Here is a 24,380-nt window from a genome sequence, read left to right on the forward strand (position 1 = left end):
CACAGCAAATTAGCCTTCATTTGAGATGCCTGCGTTCCAGAATGCCTTAAAACAAGTCCCACCTCCATGTCCCATCAAGCTTTATGCTAATGAACCAGAGAGGACGTGAATGAGGTCCAAGCACTCGAATTCCTGCACCAACAGAGATGCTCCTGGATTTCCTGGCTCCTAGTTTTGGCCTGGCCTAACTTTGGTTGTTTTAGGTACTTGGGGCATGAACCAGTGGTTGAAAGATCTCTGTCTTTGTCACTTTGCCTTACAAACTAACTGAATATTTAAAAAGTTAACGATTTCAATCACCTCACCATGTTTCTTCCAATAAAAATAAAATCTTCTTGGGTCATGTTGGGCATAGCAGGTAAAGCCTGTGTCTGGGCACCAGTTCACAACCTAGCTGTTCCATTTCGAATCTAGCTCCCTGCTAGTATGCCTAGAGGGGCAGCAGAGGATGGCTCAAGTGCTTGGGGGCAGAGAATGGCTCAAGTGCTTGGGGGCAAAGGCTGAACTCCGCAGATGCTACCACTTATGACAAAATCTCAACAAATAGCAGGTTGTCTAAACCTCTGTTCAGTGGGAGACTGGAACTTTCTGGCTCCTACTTTTGGACAGGCCCAGTTCTGGCCACTGCAGGCATTTGGGGAGTGAGTTAGGAATCAAAGATTTATTTCTGTCTCTCCATATCACCCCACTCCTACCCTGTGTAGTTGTTTTTCAAAAAATAAATAAACCTTAAAAAATATATATATATATATATATATTCATATATGTAACAGTAAGTCTGTAACTTTAAGGAAGTACTCTGAAAAGTTCATTAATTATGCAAAAAAGAATACTAAATACCAATAAGTTATCAGTCTGTAGTAACAATATTGGAATGCAAGATTTTTATTTGGGAATCAAAGTGTTACCTTGCTTGACAGATGGACTAAACAATGACATAGCATCTTCTTCATGTGACAACACTGTTACAGCAGATGTCCCATCTTCCATCTGCAAACAACAATACATACTAAATACGTAATTTACCAAAATAAAACTACCAATTATTTATTTACATGTTAACCATTCCGCTAAGTTTTCCCTACATATTATTACTAATTCTTACATTTAACAAGTAAACAGTGAAGATAAAGGTAGAGATATCTAAAAATAATATGTCCCAGAAAATGATCAAATAAGTAGTGGTAGTTAGGATTTAAACCCAGATGTATAAAAATCCCCAAATCTGTGTTTTTTCTATTATACTTGCAGTCTTTCCAGCTGCTAATGCCTGCATATATACAGAAAGACAACTAAATAAAACTTGGTGAAATTCCTTCTATGAAACATCACTGAGTAATTTTTTCAGTTTCATAGCATTCAATATTCACATTTGTATGTAAGCCAAATTTCCTTCCTATTGATTGTCATCTTAATTTAAAATATCTTACTCAAATAAATATTTCAATGTCTCATACTTAAAATAAATATTTATTTTTAGGAACATTGCAATTTCCTGACTCACAAATCCTAAATGCCATATATGTTTTAACTCACATATTTTATCTTTGAGCACTGGTAATCCCCTTGCAGTATACTTTTAAGTCACTGTCAAAAAATCTACCTAAAAGTTTTGATTTTAATTATGACAGAAGCTCATGTATTCTTGATAAAACTGAAGTAATTTTAAAATAAACAAGATCTTTTCATCAAGAGCATCCATATTCTATACCACATGCCTGATTCACATATTCCGTCCTCCCAAAATCTATTCTTTTCTCAGTAATTTCTCAGTGTGATAGCACATTACTGCGTAAGAGTACTATAAAATCATCAATGACTCTTCAGTGTACATTTGTTTCTCTGACTTACCTTGTGTTTCTTTCCAGTTTCTCTCTCATTGTTTTGTCTATCTTTTTTATCAGGAAAAGGGAATTCTTCATCTCCGTCAACAAACGCATATGGATCAATTTTAGGTTCCTGTTCTGCATCAGATGCTATTGCTGAAAGATACTGATTTTTAACCTGATATTGCTGTATTAATTCATCAGAAACTTTTAAAGGCTTCTTACATTGCACCATTAACCTGCATCAAAAAAATTAAAAATTTGTATTTATTATACAAGAACACTTGAAGTTTTTATAATTACTTAGTATTATCTTACCTGAAATACTTCGTGTTACAATAACATAAAATATAGAAGGCTTACATAAAATATAGAAAGGCTTACATAATTTACTTAAGTCTCAAATTTAGTAACAGTTAAAAACACAAGTTTTCTATAATCCAAGATTCCACCTATAAAATACTTTCGGTAACCTGCTCTGCCCTCAAGCTCTCAAGCACAATGACTTGTCCAAATCCTCTCAGCGAAACGGAAGCTTAAATCTAAATTGCTCCATGATGGTGACTCACAGTATAGGATTTTAGAGACAAGATATTTTAACATAAGCTATATATTTACGCAATAAAAGTATCCTTTCCTGACTGCCACCAGTGGATATAATCAGAGTTCAAACCTATTGAGGTCCTGATTTATATTTTATGAATAATTATTACTATTAATCTTGGCAAGATATATTGCAAACAAAATGGTAGTTCAGTTCAAGCACCTTTACTTTATAATCACACTGGAAAATCAATTATTACATAATGAGTCTTCTGGTTTCACACAGTCCAAGAACAATGTTTCTATCAATTCTCTTGATATATTAATAAAATTACAAGGGAAGACAGACCAAGAGAGATAACAGTGAAGTTGCAAAGATAGCTAGTGGAAAGGAACTGGCCAGAGAGAGGTGAAATCAGAAAGATAAAAGATGGAAGTAAGCTTATCTGGAAAGCATCAACATTTTTATATCAGCAAAGACCTGTGTGCTTGTACTGTGAAAACAAAGTTATTAGTTTCTGATTTGTATAAATCACTTTTTGACTCTCAATATTCTTGTCTCTCAGATTTACAAAGCTATAGTTCAAAGATACTACAACAATGGGAGCGAAGCTTCTGTAAAGAATATTTTCAAAGTTATGCAATGATTTCATTGACTAAAAGCCTAAATTCTTACAATATTCTGCTAAAGCCTGCTACCTTACTCCCTTTTTCCTCTCCAGATCCATCTCCTTCTAGTCTATTCTCCTATCTTTCCTTCACAGTGTTTGTATTAGCTTCCTTGATTTTCCTCAAACAGGTCACATTTTTGGATGTTTTTTTATTTGGAACATTCTTCCTCCAAATCTTTGCATATTCAAATACTTTATTGCCTTAAATTTTACAGAGGTATTATCTTCTCTATGAGCCCTTATCCTGATTATCTTGTTTAAAATGGCAATATTACCCAAATGTCTAAGCAGTAATACCCTGCTGTATTTTCTATCTTCTAAAATATAAATTGCATATAACAGTTCAATAAATATTTGCTAATAAACAGATGAAACCACAAAGTCACAAGATGATATACTTTTGATTTAGTAATCCTAAAATACATAATTTTGTACTTCTAAATAAATCATTTTTACACATTACAAATTACTGAGACTCTGCTTATCTGTTTAGAACTGAGAGAAAAATTATCTAAGGTTTAGCTGTAAGGAAGGTATAAGGGTACTTCAAAAAGTTTGTGAAAATGAATTTCAAAATATTTTATACCAGGCACTGCATGGTAGTCTCGCTAAATTCCTTGCTTTTCAAGCACTGGGATCTCATATGGGCACTGGTTTGTACCCTGGGTGCTCCACTTCTCATCCAGTTCCCTGTTTGTAGCCTGGGAGAGCAGTAGAGAACAGCCCAAAGCCTTGGGACCCTACACCCATGTGGGGTACCCATAAGAAACTCCTGACCAGCTCAGTTCTGGCCATTGCAGCCACTTGGGGAAGGAACCAGTGGATGGAAGTTCTGTCTGTCTTTTGTTCACTCTGTAAGTCTTTCTAATAAAATCTTAAAATATATATATTTTGTGCCAAAGTAAACAATTTTAGTTCCTTTTTCCACAAATTTTCTTAAGCGTCCTTGCCAGCCTAAAACTCTCTGAAGGACAGAGATGTCACAGCTCATTCATCTATTTACTAATATCAGCACTGATAGTATTCTACTCCCTATTAACTAACAGCAAAAAAGGCACCAAAACAAAAATTAACCTCCTAAACCTGCTATCAAATATTCAACTATTTATCATTATTCTAAATATACCCCAGATTTATTTCAAATACTAAAATGTCAGCCTAGAAAACTTTCCACTGTGGCAACACAATGCTAACACAACTTGTCAATGGGGGATATTTTATAATTGATCATTACAATAGCATGTTACATAAACATTTAAGAATAGCTCTGTATCTCATATTAGACTTTAAATAACTGCTGGGATTATCTATAAGACATTTTCTGACACAAACCATACCAAAATAACATTTGTATCTATTTGGGCAAGTCCTTTAAGTATTTTATTTAAAATTTACAATGATTCTGTAAGATAAGAAATGGACATATGGTCTCAGAATTTGATGTAGGAATTAAATACAAATGAGTGATTTGTGGATCTGGTGCAGTGGCACAGCAAGTTAATCCTCCACCCTTTGGCACCAGCATCCCATATAGGCACAGATTCTAAATCCTGCTGATCCACTTTTAATCAAGCTCTCTCCACGTGGCCAGAGAAAGCAGCGGAGGGCAGTTCACATCCTTGGGACCCTGCACTCACATGGGAGACCTGGAGAAGGCTCCTGGCTCCCAGTTTTGAACTGGCTTACCTCTGGTCGATGAGACTATATTGGAAGTAAACCAACACTCAAACTACCTAACTCTCCTAAAACCTGCTTTTCAAATGAGAATAAATCTTAAAAAAAAAGAAAAATGATTTGCTGAAGTCATTCAGTGGCAATGTCAGGCCTGGTAGGATTTCTAAACATTCATATTCAAATATCTATTCATCAGAAACACAGTATCAAAAAACACCACGCCTAGCTTAAAAAGTATTAGCACTGTTTGTGTAAGTAAATAAAAATTATGCTTTTCTATTAAACTGTCTTCCTACAAAACCAAAAAACTGTCATACTGTTTACATAGATAGTTGCTAAACTATTGTGCAGCTAATATTGTTCAAAGGTCTAATGTTAATACACAGTTTCGTTAATAATGAGTAAACCAATGTATTGCCTAAAGGTGACTTTTTGTCATTTTATTCAATAGCTCTCATAGACATTAGGAGATGCAGAGAATTTAATGTAGTCATTAATACCAAAAAACATCAAGTCACAATTTAAAAGTATAAATCATTTACATTATACATTTTCCATATTAAAATCTGTAAAAATAAAAATTATAATTTTAAGAGATGCCATTGTTACTATTCACTAGTATTGCTTACATATTCTGCTGTAAGTAAGAATAACATGCCCCTTTTCTGAAAGAAACTTCCACATATAGCTAAATAATAAACTACAGAAGTAATTTCAACTATAAATGAAGCTAAGTACAGATAAACTGGAAAAGGATCACATACAGCTATGAACAATAAGTACTGCAAAATCCAAAGCAAATTCAAATTACTTTTATATTACTCATTAATTACATGTCCTTCCTGTCACTATGACAACAACATACTATTGTATGAGACGCTGGCTTCAACAAGGCTTATCGTAGTATATGCTTTTTTACTAAAAATTTTTTCAGAAAAAGAATGACAATATTTCAAGACAAAAATTATAGGAAGAGATAATCTATGGAAGGAACTGTAAAAGAACAAATGAATTTAACAAATCTCAAATTCCTTTTCCTTTCTAAAACAGGACTTTTTCTAGTGCCACTCCCATATACAGTATAAATTCTCAGTCAAACTAGCTGTTTAAAGAATCATGTTACAAAACCATTCAAAACTACCTGTTTGAACATATACAATTCATTCCACAAAAATCTGGAAAATCACCAACACAATACAGGAGCTGTTTCTAATGATTAACATCATGCTTAGGATAGCTTGATGTGTCCTCACCACAGAACAAAACCAGACAAGAATTATGCTCAAGAATAGTCTCTTGGTTCAGGATTTAGAAAGGTTTTCTCTCTGAATCAAAACAGTACACTCCCTTAACCAAACACAAACTCCACTAAAACTAAGTATTGGGACTGCCACTGTGACATAGTGGGTTAAGCCATCACTTACAATGCTAACCTACAAGTGGTGGTTCTAATCCCTGTTGCTCCAATTTCAATCCACCTGGCTGCTACGTGTGCCCAGCAGAGGATGGCCCTCTAACTCTGCCTTTTAAAAAACAAATAAACAAAATGGTAAGTACTAAATCCTTGGGGGAAAGTTACTGAAAAGAAATACAATGCTTTGGGGTAGAAAAATTGCCATCTGTGAAACTTAAAAGATCCTCAGCTTATACTCTGCGAAAGATGCTGCCACTCACTATCCAACAAAATAAAAAGATCTGCCATCTTTAAATGGTGTATACTATGTTTCATTCTCAACTCCTTAGTCTCCCAAGTAAATTCTAACAAGTTAGAAAAGTCACTTTACTGTTTATGAAAAATTAAATTCTTAGAAGTGATAAATTCTATTATTCTGTACTAGTTAGGAAGTTATCATTATCTAAAACTGACTAGAAAACTCAAGATTATTATTTACTATCATTTACCTGCAATTAAAGGAAGATACCTTCAATAGCAATCAACTGAAAATACCTATTTAAACCAAATGAAAAATTAATTTTCACCTAATTTTTAAAAAAGCTCTTAATTTCTTCTCATTCTATAATTTTCTATGAAGGAAAATACAAAATTAAACCATTAAAAAGAAATCTCTTTACAGTGATCCATTTTTATTCTTTGCAATCTACATCTATTTTAAATAGGTTATCAATATTTTTTCTTTTAATTCAGAGACATGATTCCAATTACTTCTAAGTAGACACGTCAAATTGAAATCACACTGTCACACTGTATACAATGAAGTGATTTAGTTAGTACATACAGAGATGGATGCAACCTCAATCCCTCTCTTCCAGGGTAACATGATTACATAGCCGTTTATATTATTAAGTAAAAAAAAATGAACACACATAAATCACATGACTTTTATATATATATACTTTATAATCTATCTACAGATCTTTCCAGATCAGCCCAAATGGATTTCCTCTCGTTTTAACTGCATATGCTATTACTACTCAATTATTTAACAAAATTCTACCTTCATAGAACGTATCATTGTTCCAAGATACTCAGATCTTGAAAAACTGCTTTTAAAATGCTAAAATCCAAGTTCAGTAAGATTAAGCCTATAGTGAATAAAAAGAATGGTAGGAAAATCTTGAAATTTTTTTAATCTTTTCATCTCAGAAATTAATCTGCGAGTCTTTTTTTAACCTCTCCTATACTCCTGTATTTTGCTATTCAACTGGCTGCAAAGTTCTTCCCAGTCTACTTCACAACCTCAGTAACCTTTGCACATCCCTGAATCACTGCTGTTTCTAATCTCCTGGGATCAGTCTCTTACACCACTCTTCATTCTAGCCCCTGAAACACATGTCCAAACCAATCTCTTTTTATACATTCCTACCTTTTCATTATTCAAAGGAACTTTCAATCATGTTACTTTGTCTTTCCGAAATCATTTTGCTCCAAAACATTATTTTATGTCTCAAAAAACTTGCATGTCCCCATCATCCGAAGGATGATATACAAACTCACGAACAATACTTTGCTATTCCATTCTATTGCCCTACCTCACTTTTCAGGTCTCATTTCTCATCATGACACACCAAACCACAGAGGCAGCACCCCTATAATCTAATCATGCCAAACTACATAAAGCTTCTGGATGTCTATAAATGGAATTAAATTATTTCCTGCTCTGTGGCTCTGCATCCCCATTGTATTTAATTTATATCTATATCAAAGAATTTAGTCTGTTCATTTCCATTAGAGGACAACTTCATTTAAGACCATGACCAAATTTATTTTATATCTCGACAGAGCCTCAAGGTACCTTACATAAAACAGAAATTTCAGTTTTCATCTGAACTGATGGTAGAAATGTATCTTTGAAAATTAATGTAAAAGAAAATCTTAAGAATTTGGAGAACTTTTTAACATTTCTCTAGCTTCATTGAAATTAATGACTACACAATTAAACATCCTTTTAAAGCTCAAAACATGGGGAAAAACACTACAAATTTGCAATGACTAGGATACTAATTAACAAATTTATTGAAATAAAACAAAATAGGCTTTCTATGGCTAGCAATGCATTATATATCATACTACATCTTTAAAGAAGTTGGTTCATTATCACTAAGAGATCCTAACAATACTCACAGAATTTATTTTAGTGTCAGGGGTTGTCATCTGACTTTGTTCATTGGTTTTGCTAGATTTTGCAGGTGTCTGTTCTTTTGATTCTTATAATATAACATTTCATTCAAGCAATATCAACTAATAAAAAAGTACTGAATTATCAAGTTATCCCAATGACATCCTTTACACCATGGGGGAAACACAGTACAAACGCTGAAGACTATATCAAGTATTTCATTGTGGGATTGGGATGGAAGGAGGGATGTGAGTGCTACATACCCAGTTTGTCTACAGTAACTGCCAGAGCTCACCTGGGTACAGGCTGAGGGTACAGAAAAATCACCCCAACTAAGAACTACTTCCAAAGGACAATTCCAGGAAAAGGGCACACTCACTTGACTGAAAAAACAAAACAAACAAAGCAAACACACACACCTCTATCCTACTAAGTATAGAACAAATATATTCCATAAGTGTTTTCTCAGTTTAGATAGCAGCTAAACCTTTGATAATTGACCTTTTGAAATATTTACCCCATCAGATAATTTACTATTACTCTATAAAACTAGGCTTATAAATAGAACTGGATTGTGACACAAAATACATTTTAATAACTAGCACACTAAAGTAATGTTCACTTGAGACAGAATTACCACACCAAAAAATAACTTTTATTCAACTTTTTTTTTCTACAATGCAAAAAATATGGTGGCCAGAAATGGCCAAAAATAAGTATGTTATGTTCTTAACTTATGTAATTATAACTGAGTACCACTTTTTACCATGTTACCTTTCTACATTATTTCTCGTCTTTCTGATTCTTACTGAGAAAAAATGTTAAATAATTCAAGAATAAATCCTAAGTTGTTTACTATTAGATTCAATATTCTTATTTAAAGCTATGCTTAGAATTCTCAGATCTATGAAATACGATGTGCTCTTTAAAACTCATGGGAGTTTTCAAAGCTTTAAATGTTCTAACAATCACATTTTTAACACTAAACAAGAAAACATAACCTAAAGACAAGTTCTAAAATACTGAAGTGTTCAAAGGGAATACTGTCATTTTATTCATCCAAATATTTGCTAAATTTTTACTAGTGCCTAGCAGTGCTCTAGGAGTAAATATGTTTGTATGTGTTTATATTAGAAAAACATAACAATAAACACAGTCCACCCCTTCATAAGGCTTATATTTTACTAGAAAAAAACATCAATAAATATGATAAGTCAAATAATGACATACTTAACATAAGTATAATTAAATATTTACAGAAATTAAAAGCAGCCAATAAGGTAGACAAGGTTATGGGAGAAAAAAAGACAAATCATAGTTTAGACAGAATGATCAGAAATAATCTTTCCTAAAATGGTAATTTCTGAGCAGGACTGAATTACTGAAAGGGTTAAGCAGTTCCCTTCCACTCTATAATGTCAAATGCCAAGAAGGAATGACCTTTGATTTTTGAAGGAATAGCAAGAAAGCTCATGTGGCTAAATCAGGAAGCAAACAGGATAATTGCAGATAAGAATGAAGAACCAGCTGAACAGGAAGCTGTCTGAAGTCCTACACATCAGGAGAAATGATTTGAATTTTATTCTAAGCATAAAGGGATTTCATACTAATTTACAATAATTACTCTGACTGCTATGTACAAAATGTATGTAAGAGTAATACACAAACAGGGACTTTGATAGTTTGCATAAGAGCATAGGGTGGCTTACATTTATATTGCATTCAGCACAGGTAAAATTGGGATTTTTAAGACCTGTTTCAAGAGACCCAATGACATACTATTAAATGAGCTATCAGTCTTCCATGACCAGAAAAATGTCCTAAAATAAATTTAAGGTAAATTTCATTGATCTCAAGTTAAATCAAATGAAAACACAGTTACAGTCAAATGTAGATAGCACTGCAGCATAGCTGGTTAACTCATGCAATGCCAGAATCCCACAAGGAAACTGGTTTGAGTCCCAGGTGTTCCATTTCTGATTCAACTTCCTGCCAAAACACCTAGGAAAGCAGCCTAAGATGAACCAAATGCTTGGGTACCTGCCATACATGTTGGAGATTGAGAAGGAGCTGCTGTCTCTTAGCTAATGACTTCAGTCTGGTCCAGTCCTGGCTGTTGCAGCCATTTAGGGAGTAAACCAGAGAATGGAAGACCTCTGTGTCTTCCTATCTCTAACCCTGCCTTTCAAATAAATAAGTAAATGTTGAGGGAGCAGAGAGAGGCAAGATCAAGCACAAAGATTTGTCTGATAAAACGATTAAAAAAAAAAAGGATCTTTCAAAGAGAACAAATTTTTAGCAGCAGGGAATGGACCACACATTTCGTTAACTCTCAAGAAATTGTCAATCAAATGAAACAGTAGAGGAAAAATCAAACTAGAATTCCATTAAGGGGATTACAGGCTAACTATACAGACAACTTCAGTGGAGTATGTCTAGAAAAATCCAAAGAAATCTGGATTTATATAACAGACAGGAAAGAGAAGTTGTTGAAAATGAACAGGACAGGCTACTTTTGAAGGCAAATGTATAAAAATAGGACATATAGTTAACATTCTAGAATTTCACAAGCAGTACCTCATGACCCACAAAAACTCCTTTTTAAAAAAGATTTATTTATTTTTATTGGAAAGGCAGATATACAGAGAGGAGGAGAGACAGAGGGAAAGATCTTCAATTCAAAGGTTCATTCCCCAAGCAGCTGCAAAGGCTACAGCCTAGCCAATCCAAAGACAGGAGCCCAGAGATTCTTCGGGGTCTCCCATGCAGGCACAGGATCCCAAGGCTTTGAGCCATCCGTGACTGCTTTCCCAGGCCAAAAGCAGGCAGCTAGATGGGAAGCAGGGCCTACAGCTAGAACTGGTGCCCATACGGGAAATGGGTGCATTTAAGGTAAGGGCGTTAGCCACTAGACTATCGCACCCAGCCGCCTAAGAATTCTTTACCTAGTCATCCTAAAGCAAAATGCTCAACTTTGATATAGCAGATATTAAAATATTGACTGAGCAATGGCTGCCAATCAACAAACTAAATACACAAAATTTTTCATCACCCCATCTAAAATGTATACAAATAATCACCAAAAATATGAGAAGCTTGATAAAGAGACCAAAATAAAGCAACTAAAAAGGAAAAAAAAAAAAAAACAGGCCATTTAACAAGATGATATTTAAATTAGTTTGAAAGGTTCTTAACAACTGTTTTTCAGCAGCAGCATCATGGACTTGGGAAAATTCACAAAAGACACTTATTATGAAACTGGAAGGGGAGAACAGAGGGAAGGGGACGGAAATGGGGAAGAGGGAAGGGAGATTCAAGCACCAACTAAATTGCAACAAAAAACAATTAAAAAAAAATCATTTCTACCAAAGGGAAAAAAACAACTCTTTTCGCCTGTTTCTCTTATTTCTATTGATATGTAAGTCCAGATTTTTCTGTGATTCTATTTTTTTTACAAGATTTATATTATTATTTTATATTGGAAAGTCAAATATACAGAGAGGAAGATCCTCCATCTCCTGATTCACTCCCAAGTGATTGCAATGGCTGGAGCAGAGCGAATTCGAAGCCAGGAGCCAGGAGTCTCTTCCAGGTCTCCCACATGGGTGCAGGGTCCCAAGGCTTTGGGCCGTTCTTGATTGCTTTCCCAGGCCACAGGCAGGGAGCTGGATGGGAAGTGGAGCAGCCGGGACATGAACTGGCACCCATATCCTAGCACGTACAAGGTGAGAATTTAGCAATTGGACCATTATGCCATGCCTTCAAAAATATTTTTAGTCGGGCCCGGCGTGGTGGCGCAAGTGGTTAAAGGTCCTCGCCTTGCACGCCCGGGATCCCATATGGGCGCCAGTTCTAATCCTGGCAGCCCCGCTTCCCTTCCAGCTCCCTGCCTGTGGCCTGGGAAAGCAGTCGAGGACGGCCCAGGGCTTTGGGAACCTGCACCCGCATGGGAGACCCGCAAGAGGCTCCTGGCTTCGGATCGGCATAGTATCGGCCCGTTGCGCTCACTTGGGGAGTGAATCATCGGACGGAAGATCTTCCTCTCTGTCTCTCCTCTCTGTATATCCGCCTTTCCAATAAAAAAATAATAAAAATAAATCTTTAAAAAAAAAACATAAAAAATAGTTTTAGTAAAATTAGAAAAAACATAAAGCACACTATTGAGTAACAGAAGTTCCAGCAAGAGCTTCTGGAAAACAAATGGAGACACAGTGATGAGACTTTAAATTAAATTAGCCCTTCAAATGTCCGGCACAAAAACTGGAAAAAAAAACCTGAAGGAAAAAAATCATCATATGTGCACATATTTTTGTGAAATGTCTCAGAATTCTAAGCTGAAGACCCTCAAAGCTCTAACTGCCTCACAAGGTAACAGATGATATTTTACAAACTAAGAGTGAGATGTATCTCCTAATTCATTTGATGTCATAAACCCTAGAAGACAGTAAAGCGATACCACAGAGCTCAAAGGAAAAATCATGTCCAACCAAGAATATAATACCTATCCAAATTAGTAACCCAAGCAAGAAGGCAAAAATCAAGTCATTTAAGGTATGAAAGAATGTCAAATTTATCTCCCACAATTGTTGCTGAGGGAACTAATAGGTTCCCAAACAAACAAATAAAAGACTGGCAAAAAAGAAGTAAAATCACTAGTTTATAACAGTAGTATTAACTTATTAGTCTACTGAAATAAAATTGTATAAAGAACTAGAAAACAACTTTAGGGAACAACTGGTCCTAGCATTGTGATGCAGCACAGTTAAGCTGCTGCCCACAACACTGATACTTCGTGTGAGTGCTGTTTCCAGTTCTTTATACTCCACATCCCATTCAGCTCTGTGCTAATACACTTGGCAAAGCAGCAAAAGATGGCTCAAACAATAGGGCTCTTCGAACCACATGAAAAACCCAGGAGTTTTACACTCCTTGGTTTGTCTGGCCAGACCCAGTAATTTTAGCTATTTGGGGAGTGAACTAGTGGACAGAACTCTCTGTCCTGGACCAATGGCTGAATTAGCTAACACCGTGACTGCAAGTGCCAGAATAGCATATGGGTGTCAGATTGTGTCCTGGTTGCTCCACGTTCTATCTAGCTCCTTGCTTTTGGCTGAGAAAGTAGCAGGGGTTGGCACAAAGCCTTGGGATCCTGCACCTGCAAGGAAGACCAAAACAATCTCCTGGTTTAGGATCAGCTGAGCTTTGGCCAGAGTGGCCATTTGGGGCATGAGCCATTGGATGGAAGATCTTTATCTCCATTTCTATTTCTCTCTGTAAATCTTTCAAATAAAAATAAATAAATCTCTTTTTTTTCTTTGAAGAAATATCTGGGCCCGATGTAATGACTCCTAGCTAATGGGTCCTAGTTCATGTCCCAGCTGCTTCACTTCCCTTCCAGCTTCCTGCTTGTGGTCTGAGAAAGCAATCAAGAACGGCCCAAAGCCTTGGGACCCTGTACCCATGTGGGAGACCTGGAAGAAGATCATGACTCTTGGCTTTGGATGGGTTCAGTTCTGGCCACTGCAGCCATTTGGAGAGTAAACCAATGTATAGAAGATCTTTAGGTCTCTCCTCCTTACAAATCTGCCTTTCCAAGAAAAATAAATAGATCTTTAACATTTATTCATTTTGTTATTAGAAAGGCAGATATACAGAGAGGAAGATCTTTCGTCCACTGATTCACTCCCCAAATGACTGCAACACCTGGAGCTGTGCGAATCCGAAGTCAGGAGCCAGGAACTTCCACCAGGTCTCACATGCAAGTACAGGATACCAAGGATTTGGGCCATCCTTGACTGCTTTCCTAGGCCACAAACAGGGAGCTGGATAGGAAGCGGGGTTGTCGGGATTAGAACGGGTGCCCATATGGGATCCTGGTGCGTTAAGGCAAGGACTTTAGCCACTGAGCTACTGCGCTGGACCCAAAAAATAAATAAACATAAAGAAAAATTAATCAATCTCTTTCTATAATTCTGCCTTTCAAACAAATAAAATAATTTTAGTAATAAATTCCATAGTAATTATATCAGCATATAAATATACATAAAATCAAAAATAGAAATGTGATATCTTTGAAAATAATTTCAGACATTTAATTTTAAGGAGCATTTAGATAAGGGAAAGCAATTTATGAATAATAGGTAGATCATAATGGAATTTTGTTGGTTACTTTTCACTTTTTAGAAAGACATAAAACTCCAAAAGGTTTTAACAGAGTTAGCAAAACTAGAACACAGAAAGTAAACAAAAATCTGAAAACAAAAGCTTTCTTTTCCTGTGAATACAGCACGAAGTGAACAAAGAGAAACCAAATAAAGTCAAAAGCACCCACAATATAGGATTAATATTCAGAATATATAAAAATATAACCAAAGTACTGAAAATTATGCTGAATATCACTTCAAGACACACTCAATGTCCAATAAACAGTTAGATGAAGCTTAATCTCACTGTGAATCATAAAAATACATGTATTAGGACAACTAGATGCCACTTTGCAGATTAGTGAAGCTAAAAATCTTGTATTCCCTAAGCTTTAAGGCAACGGTAGAGAGACTAATAGTCATTCTCATTGTCCACTGGGTTCTGAAGGTATAAGCTATACCCTAGTTGTTTGGAGACAATGTGGCTTTAATCTTTACTGTTGAAGTAGACAGATCTCACAGCTGAGCAACCTCACTTGTAGATGCATTTTCTAGAAAATTCTTATACAACTGCACAAGGAAATATGTACCCCCACCAAAAATTTGTTACATTTTTTGATACACACAGCTGAACATATCTAATATCCACCTTCAACAGATAACATAGTATAAAAGGGATATTCAAAAAGTTCATGAAAATGTGTTATCATCAAAAAAAGTAGATTTGAAAGTGTTTCTGCACAAAAATAAACAACTTAATTCCATTTTACATGAACCTTTTGCAGTATCTTTGTATTCCTAACAAGGATGTACCATAAAGCAATAAATAACTAGAATCACATGTATAGAAATGGTACTTAATTCAAGACAGTGGAAGGATGAAAAATAATACACAATAGTTCTATGTTCAAACTCCTTAGTTCGGCTGATAAATGTGTATTATTTTGTCCCTTTCTTTGTGGCTAAAATATTTAATAGAAGCTCCTTAAAAAATATATCAAGACATATACAAAGATATAAAGCTAATACTCAAAGGATTTGCTACCATAAATCCTATCCTGAAACCGATCCCAGGATACTAATATTAAGAACTCTCATCACTTCCACCCTTAACTTATAATAGCAACTGGTAAAAAATACATACTCTGTAACAGATGTTACACTTTCCTGTCCAATAGGTCCAACTGGATCATCCTTGAATTTATCACTTGGAAGTTGAGGTGGTAAAAACTCTACATCTTTTTTCTTTGGGACCTTGTAATACTTCCAGGCTATATTAGCTTCATCTTCTTCCAAATTTACTGCTGTACCAACATAGACTGTAGGTTCTACAGTTTCCTGGAACTGAGGTGGGAAAGACTGAGACAAACTGTCTATCCTATCTTCCATTGGTTTTGAAGGAACCAAGGGATCTGGTGTTGGCATTTGATAAAAATGTTGACTCTGAGGGGTTGAAGGTGTCTTAGTCACTCCTTCGTCACCCACATCACATGGGTGAGGACTAAGAGGGGGTGGTTGAGGTGAATTTGTCATTTCACTACCATGCATTTGAGGAGTCTTTGCTACATCAGTTCGGATATTTGAAAATCTCACTTGACTGTCTGGAGCAGAAATCACAAGTCTTTGACTGGCTGAATCTGTATCCATGCCAACATCATCGCTAATAGACACACGATGGTGAAAAGGAGTCAAGGGGCGTTTCTGTGGCTTTTCACTCTTTTCTTGCTTCTCATTGGCCTTGTGCTTAGGAAGTACTTGTTGTTGACCTAAAGATGGTGCCTGTCCAGGTTGTCCAGCATTTCTTGATTTGAGATTTTTGTGCCTAAGAAATGAAAAAAAAAAAAAAGCATTAATATTCACAGTACTGCCACTGCAGTAAAGTATGTAAGTTAATATTTACAGTACTGCCACTGCAGTAAAGTATGTAAGTTAACATTCAGACATTTCAGATATGATTGACCTTAAGATGAGAACATAAAGATTTCTAAAAGTTAATTCCCTCATGTTGATTCAATAGTGACCTTGGTCGCTGAACAAATATACCTAATATTTAGTCATTTTAAGAAAAAGTAATCAAAATGTTTGAAATTTGCTCATCAATACCTTAGAGTTAGTAACTGTTATAAACGAACAGTGTTTTAGAGCTCAGTTATCACCTGTGATTCTTCAGCAAATGACTGCAAAGCAATTCTGACTTTATACTGAAGTAAAAGATTAGTCTGGAAAGCACTGGAAATGACTGACTGATGAGCTTCACACTAATCTGCCTTCTCCCAGTGATGGCAACATGCCTTGAAGTAGTTCTTCCTCATCAACATAAAGCAATTCTGAATTCAAAAACTTACACTATATACTTAAAAATCAAATAATTTCATCCACAGTTTTAAATAATATTACAGTCTGAGAATAATCTATACATAGGTGTGTGTGTATATATAAATATATATAATATCTTTTACACTAAAAATAAACTTTAAAAAAATTGGTAACTATGGTGCTTACACATTCAGTACTTAAAAGGTTTACTTTTTCCTTTTAAAGTATTTGAGCCCCTGGCACCCAAACAGGACACCCAGACTGAGTTTCAGCCTCCTTTTGTAAGTCTGGCCCAGTTCCAGTGTTTGCAGCCATTTGGGAAGCAAACCAACAGTTGGAAGATATACATGTCTATCTCTCTTTGAAACAAACTGAAGATAATTTTTTTTTTAAGTAAAGGGTCTTGAGTAGTAAAATTCAATCATGAAATAAGTTAAAACCTAAAAAATAAAAAGAACACCAAACCTCATTATTGCTTTACACTGACTATATATAAAAATATTTTAAATGAGTCAACTTTAATGGATGTCAAAAATTTAAGGTATCTTCAGCTAAAGAAAATATGTAAGAAGTAAGCATTTAAGTAAACATGGAGAGTTGATAAATACAAATTTATTGTTCAATTCTCTTATCTGTATTTGGAAAGTTTCCTAAAAGAATAGAGTTAAAATATTTTTGAGAAATTTACAAAAAGGGGCCCTGAAGCAATGACTCAGAAGCTAAATCCTCGCCTTGGAAGTACCAGTATCCCATGTGGGTGCCAGTTTGTGTCCCAGCTGATCCATTTTCCATACAACTCCCTGCTTGTGACTTGAGAAAGTATTGGAGAATGGCCCAAAGCCTTGAAACCCAATGCCTGCAAGGGAGACCTGGAAGAAGTCTGGCTTTGGATGGGCTCGGCCATTGCAGTCACTTAGTGAACCAGCAGATGCAGGATCTTTTTGTCACTCCTTCTCTCTGTAAATCTGCCTTTCCAAAAATCCAAGTAACTCTTAAAAAGTTTAAAAGAACAAGACTGAAGTATTCTAAGATTCTGACTCCCACAAAAAGAAACACACACAATAAATGCTTAATTTAATTAACGAAATAGTAAAAATAGGACATCAATCTCCTCAGAAAGCAAAGATTAAAAAAGGAAACAATATTAATAACAAGAAAGAGCAAGGAAAGCAAAAATAAACGACAATATCACTTACTTATCATTTATTCAAATAATTGAAAAGCTATTATGGTATTGTGCCAAGCATGGTTCATCAATCTTTTCAGGGACCTAACAGGGACTAAAGCTATTCTTATAATAGCATCAAGACATTATTTGCCTTTTTCACTATTTTGACACTTAGAATGATGGTGCAAAAGCAATGGACAGTAAAACTGCTGGTTACTAAACATGAATCACAACAGTGGTACCAATCATACTAGTTAATAGTTATTATTTTCTGCACTGTTATATGCTGTTTGTTGGTCTTTTAAGAATGTTAATAAAGCAAACAATTTTTATATTAAATCCATTAAAATTAATTTTTAAGAGTATCCTAGATCATAGATACACATGGAGCATGTTCAGGGGTGGAGTGGGTTGGGACAGGAAAGGTTAGAGGGAAGGAAATGTTTCTACTTTCCATTCTGCCTCTGAGGGAAGACAGAGTTTGTCCCTCAGTGTTGCCGACCTTCATATCATCTTGGGAAAGGGAGTAGTTTCATGATAATGCCCAAGTCCTTGTTGAGGCAAAACAGATCCTGGGGGAGAGATCTGATCTGTAGATAAAGGCTGGTTGGATTTACAAAGAGTAAAGGGAGTATGGCATCCAGCTTGAGACTCTAAGCTAGCTACCCTAATCTGTCTCATTTCATTCCACCCTCAGAAATTTTTCAACTTCTATAGTTACTCTCTGTTGATTAGGGGAGTAGGCTTGGCTATCCTGAGTTTTTAACTCTTCACCTCATCTCATGGATCCCTTTCACAAGCAAAATTTCCACTCATGCCAATGGCTACATCCTTCCATCTTCATCATGCTCTGAGCTGCTGTTACCTTCTTTGCACAGAGTCAACAACATAGGTGGTCTAATAATGCACCATGTACACCAAGCCCAGACCATACACCCATGGGTCCTAGTTCAGAGATCAGATACTAACCTGCTTGAGGCCATCATAAGAAAGAACATGAATGTGTTCTATTAAGTTCTTATGATCACCAAGATTTTAACTTCACATAATTCCCTTGTGCCACAAAATACACTTGAACTTTGTCCAATTATTTAAGCATTCACATTTTAAATTCACAGGTCATACAAAATACAAAGCAGGGGACCAGCTTTAGCAGTAGGCCAAATCTGACCAACTAAACATAGTTCACTAACATCATAATTGTACACAAATTATATCTTAGACTAGGTATAGATTTAATTATTTTAAATTATTAAATAATAGTTAAATATTCAGATATTCATTCTACTCACTCCATCAACAAAGCCAAACTTTCAACAATGTTACTACACTTTTTCTAATACAAAATTCTGCATGAGAACATTTAATTGATTTCAAAAGAATCTGTCATTGCGTTTAAACAAATAAAGCTAATTTAAGAAAATCCCTGGAAGGTACTCCATTCCATTGCCTCACTTCCCTGAGAAATAGCTGCGCTCATCAATTTGATCACCAGTCATAGTTTGGTATATCAAGGCCAATATTTCCCTTGACTGCAAAAATATATAATTTATCATTAATTTACAGAGTAAAATAATAAAATCATACTATTATCAAATCTCATCAAAAGGCTATAATATACAAATGCAATTACCTAAAAAATTTAAAGTATACACATTCTAACAATATATCAACAAAACAATCCATTAAAAATCTTACATTTTGGCAGTATAGCTTCAGTCCTTTTCAGAATCACATTTACAACTTTATTAGTTTCAGCTTAAAATTTCAGTTTCCCAAAAAATATTGTAAGAAGTTACTGTATAAAATTAAAACACATTTACTACCTAACAATAAGATTGTGGAAATTTTTATCTAGTATTTAATTTGTCTTTAAAATACTGAGAAAAATTTCTCAAGAACAGTGTCATCAAGAAATGCCTTGTTCCAAAGACTTTCATGACTTTCACATTACAAATTCTACCTCAGAGTACCTATAAAAGTTTACAGAAAATAATTTTGGAGCACCATTTTTTCATAATATTTGAAAACTATGAATAATAAAATAACTATGCATGGATTTCTGGAATGTTTTATACAAAAATAAGCTCATAATTTTAAATTCATTTTCCCCACAAGTTTTTGGATAAAACAGTCTTTTCAGATAAAACATAACCCAACATAACTTCTCTTTTATTTGGCTGCTAGGAAACAAAGTTTCACAGTTCACCTCTGGTAACTGTGCTTCAGGCAGGTGTCTGTATGTATTTCTACAATCAGCATCAAATTATGTAATGTTTTTCTTTTGAAATCCTAGCATACTATCTCACAAACACACACACACACACACACAGACATCAGTTAACTACTGGAAAAAAGCATACCTCAAACAACTGCAATTCGTTCTTTGTGTGGCTTCTACAAAATCCCAAGATGCTACTTTATCAGCTGTCTCTTCTTCAGACAAGCCACCCGAGGAAGCAGAATACTTTCTCCTAAGATTTCAAATTATGAAATTCTTTAAAATCATATATTTTTGTTATAATTGAATTCAAATTTTTTTAAATCAACTTTAATTAAAGTCAAATTAGTTTGTATTTTAAGTAATCTCCTAATTCCAAATATGAAACTTGGAAATACATACTTGTTCTGTGCTCTGTTCATAGTGCATTCCTGCCAAACTCTATCCACCACATGATTTGCTAATTTTCTTGGTATTTTCCCACCATGGTGGCTAGTACTATCAGAATTGAAGCCATCAGTTACCGAAGAAAACTTTACCCACTTCTGGGCAGACTGAGGATCAACTGAAACAAACAAAAAACACTCTGTAGGACAACAGAAGTAGGTTTAAAATAATATTACTGGAGTTTCTCATTCATCTGTGGTAAACTTGTTGCAGATATGATGAATCTATTTTATCTTGATGCAAAAAGTATATTACTGTTTAAAAATCTTTTGAGTATTTTTGAGATAATAAATCACACATTAAACTATTTATCATAATTAGTATCTGTGAATCTACCACTTAGCTCTGCAGAATTACTTTTTACCATATTTGCTTCAGAGCTTTTAAATTTTAAAGATTTAATCGTTTTTGTTTTTTTTGTTTTTTTTACTAAAAAGGCAGAACCACAGAGGGAGGGAAAGATCTTTCATCTGCTAGTTGTCTTCCAAGTGGCCACAATGGCCAGAGCTGAGCTGATATAAAACCAGGAGCTAGGAACGCCTTCTAGGTCTCCCACATAGACACAGGGTCCGAAGGCTGTGAGCAATTCTCCACTGCTTTCCCAGGCCACAAGCAGAGAGCTGGATGGGAAGTGCAGCAGCCAGCATATGAACTGGCACCCACAACGGGATTCCAGCACTTGAAGGGGAGGATTAGCCAGATGAACCATTGTGATAGGCCCTTTAATTTTTATATCCTCTTTTTGAAACTTGCAGAAAAGTTACAATCGCAGTTCAAAGATTCCCCTATACTTGCCAATTTAGTGTTCCATATGCCCCCAAAGCTGTAATATTAAATATTTACATATGCCTGATGGATTATTTTGGCTTTTATTCCAGGTCACAGAGATAACAATACAAAAACAGAGGCATTTACGTATTATAGAAGTACAAAATCTATTTCAAAGTGAGAGTAGAAAGATAAATTCATACATGAATACAGGCCACCTGACGTGGGAAAAATAAAAATCACAACTGGGTAGAAGAAACAGAAAAAGAGTGGTACCTCCAAGTATGCTTGAGTTGAAAAGAAACCTCTCCTCTATTTTCAGCCTCTTGTTTTAGTTGGGGGTACTATCTTAATAGGATGATCAAATGGGATTGTGTATTGCCTCTGTTGTCATGCAACAGGCCAAGTCACTGCCCATGATAACAGCATCCTACATTAGTGCCTGCTCAAGTCCTGGTCCCTCCACTTCTGATCCAGCTCCCTGTCAATATGTCTGGAAGGACAGCAAAAGCTGGCCCAAGTGCCTGGGCAACTGTATTCATATGGGACATCCAGAAGGAATTCCAGGCCATAGGCATGGTCATTCAAGGAGCGAACCAGCAGACAGAGACCCCTCTATCTTTAACCTTTTCTCCCTCTCAGTGTAATTCTTTTCCTCAAATAAATCTTAAAAAACAAAACAAAAGAAAAGGATGGATGGATGGGTTCTTACCATGTGTTCTGGTCCCAGATGAGACACAGGTGCATGCTGAGAAGGTGAGCATATCAAAAGTATAGTTAAAGAGGTTTTTTTCCTTTTTATTTTGTTTTGTTTTTAAATTCATTTTACTTATTTCAAAGATGGAGAAACAGAGAGAGACTCCCATCTGCTGGTTCATACCTCCAAATGTCCTCAATAAGCAGGGTTGGGCCAAGTTCAAGTAAAGAGTTGGGAAGTCATTCAGGTTTCCATTCAGCTATTGAGCTATCACTTGCTCCCATGATGTGCCTTACTAGGAAGCTAGAATCAGGAGCAGGGCCAGAACCTGGACTTAGGCACTCCCATATGGGAAACAGGCATTCAAAGCAGCATCTCAATCACTGTACCAAACGCCTGCACCAGCATGTTAAGAACAAAAAATTTCAATAAGGGATGTCAATTGGATGATGGTGTATCACTTTTAATTTATTTATATGTTTTTAAAGATTTATTTATTTTCATTGGAAAGTCAGATATACAGAAAAGATGAGACAGAGAGGAAGATCTTCTGTTCACTGATTTACTCCCCAAGTGGCTGCAGCAGCAGCTGGAGCTGAGCCAATCCAAAGTCAAGAGCTTCTTCTGGGTTTCCCACATAGGTGTAGGGTACAAAGGCTTTGGACCTTCCTCTACTTCTTTCTCAGGACATAAACTGGGAGCTGGATGGGAAGTGGGACTCCAGGGACACAAACTGGAGCGTATATGGGATCCTAGCGTGTGCAAGGTGAGGACTTTAGCCACTAGGCTACCATGCCAGGCCCAACTATTACTTTCTTGACTTCAATGATTAAATAAAAGTTACAAAGAGTATCTTTATTTGGGGTATACAGTGAATATATATAGAAATTATAAGGCAATGCGTCTGCAGCTTACTCAAAATGGTTCAGAGAAAGACTGATGATGATGATGAATATACACACATGTGCACGTGTGCACACACACACATACACACAGGATAACGCAGTAAATGGTAACAGTTTGGGACTCCAGAAGAGAGAGTTCTTTGTGCTATAATAGCAAACTTTTCTATATTTTCAAAGTATTGCAAGATTAAACATTTTTAAGTGTTTAGAGTACCCAAAATATGATTTATCACCAGAGACGATGAAACAAGATAGTACAATACCTGTCTGTACTTCCTCAGGAGATGTAGGTGGTGTAAGAGTAACTGAAGACATTGCAGGATCTCTTATAGAAGCAGGCACTTGATGAACACCCATGCAAGAAGCTGAACAGTGAGAGGATCCCACAGAGCTAGGAGTAGGAATGTCTGACTGAGGGACTAAAACAAAACATGCTGGGTAGATCATTCGGACACCAGCTGAAAGAAAAAACAATTGCACAGAAAAATGAACTACTATCATAACTACAATAAAATTAGTTTTAACCAAAAGTACTGTAATAGAAAAAGAGATATGAGCCTATTTATGCAAATTTATTTTAAAGATATGCTCTACTACATAAGATTTTGTTTCTGAGGGAAAAAAGCTAGATAGCAGTTTTTTTCTATTAATTCTTTCCTTCATTTTCTAACTACAAATGCGTCTGGGTTTTGATTTAGTTTTTCTTTTCTTTTCCTTTCTTTTTTTTTTAAGCATATCTCAGCAACCATAATATATTACTGCTTCTTAAAATGTATTTTACAAGTTTAACAAACGCTATCTGGGCACAACAATTTTGGATCATTTTCTGTTTTTTCTTTTTTTTTCCTCTATATCTATTTTAAAATTTCAACAAATATTAATGTTGCTTCTCCTAACCATGCTAGTAATAATGAGTTTATTGAAACTGAATATTAGTAATGTTTTCATTAAACAAACAAAAAACATTGAATGAGGAAACCTTCATACGGAACACTGATACAGATTGCAACAAATATAGCACTATATTTTTTGACTGCAATTATTTGCTCAATTATGCATTTCCCATGCCTCCTATGTTTTCCTAGGGTGGAGTATATTTTCTCCTTATTGTGAGGTTTGAATGTAACTTACTCTAAAATCTAAGTGCAAGCAACATATGCTACACTCTGTCAGGAGCTTTAAATGTGTTGGAAAAAAAATCAGCATAGTCTCTGATTTCTGTCTTATAAGAGATTACCACATGCCATTTACAAGTTAGCTTGTTAACCTGAGTACCTGAGTAAGAGGATATTCAGAGTAAAGCCAAATTGGAAAGGGCTTAGAGCACACCAAAGCCAAAGTTCTTTAAGTATATCTCCTGTCTTTTAAGTTATTGGAGGTAGCAACTTTAACAAATACTAACACATTAACACAATACAGGTTT

The 24,380-nt window shown here is 35.4% G+C and overlaps 1 protein-coding gene across 2 annotated transcripts in view; it reads right to left on the bottom strand.

Annotated features, from left to right (window-relative positions):
• MED13 (mediator complex subunit 13) overlaps window positions 1-24,380 on the bottom strand; it is a 95,682-nt gene that overhangs the window by 48,654 nt on the left and 22,648 nt on the right. For both annotated transcript variants that reach the window (XM_041000802.1, XM_041000801.1), the window contains exons 6-11: window positions 23,221-23,415; window positions 20,543-20,705; window positions 20,283-20,393; window positions 15,580-16,257; window positions 1,852-2,065; window positions 909-990 (exon numbers count right to left, since the gene is read on the bottom strand). In XM_041000802.1, the coding sequence (XP_040856736.1) occupies window positions 909-990; window positions 1,852-2,065; window positions 15,580-16,257; window positions 20,283-20,393; window positions 20,543-20,705; window positions 23,221-23,415 (1,443 nt within the window). The remainder of the gene's footprint in view (window positions 1-908; window positions 991-1,851; window positions 2,066-15,579; window positions 16,258-20,282; window positions 20,394-20,542; window positions 20,706-23,220; window positions 23,416-24,380) is intronic.

This window comes from Ochotona curzoniae, unplaced genomic scaffold, assembly GCF_017591425.1.
Source record: "Ochotona curzoniae isolate NIBS_2020 unplaced genomic scaffold, NIBS_Ocur_1.0 scaffold_2453, whole genome shotgun sequence".
Classification (NCBI taxonomy): Eukaryota; Metazoa; Chordata; class Mammalia; order Lagomorpha; family Ochotonidae; genus Ochotona; species Ochotona curzoniae.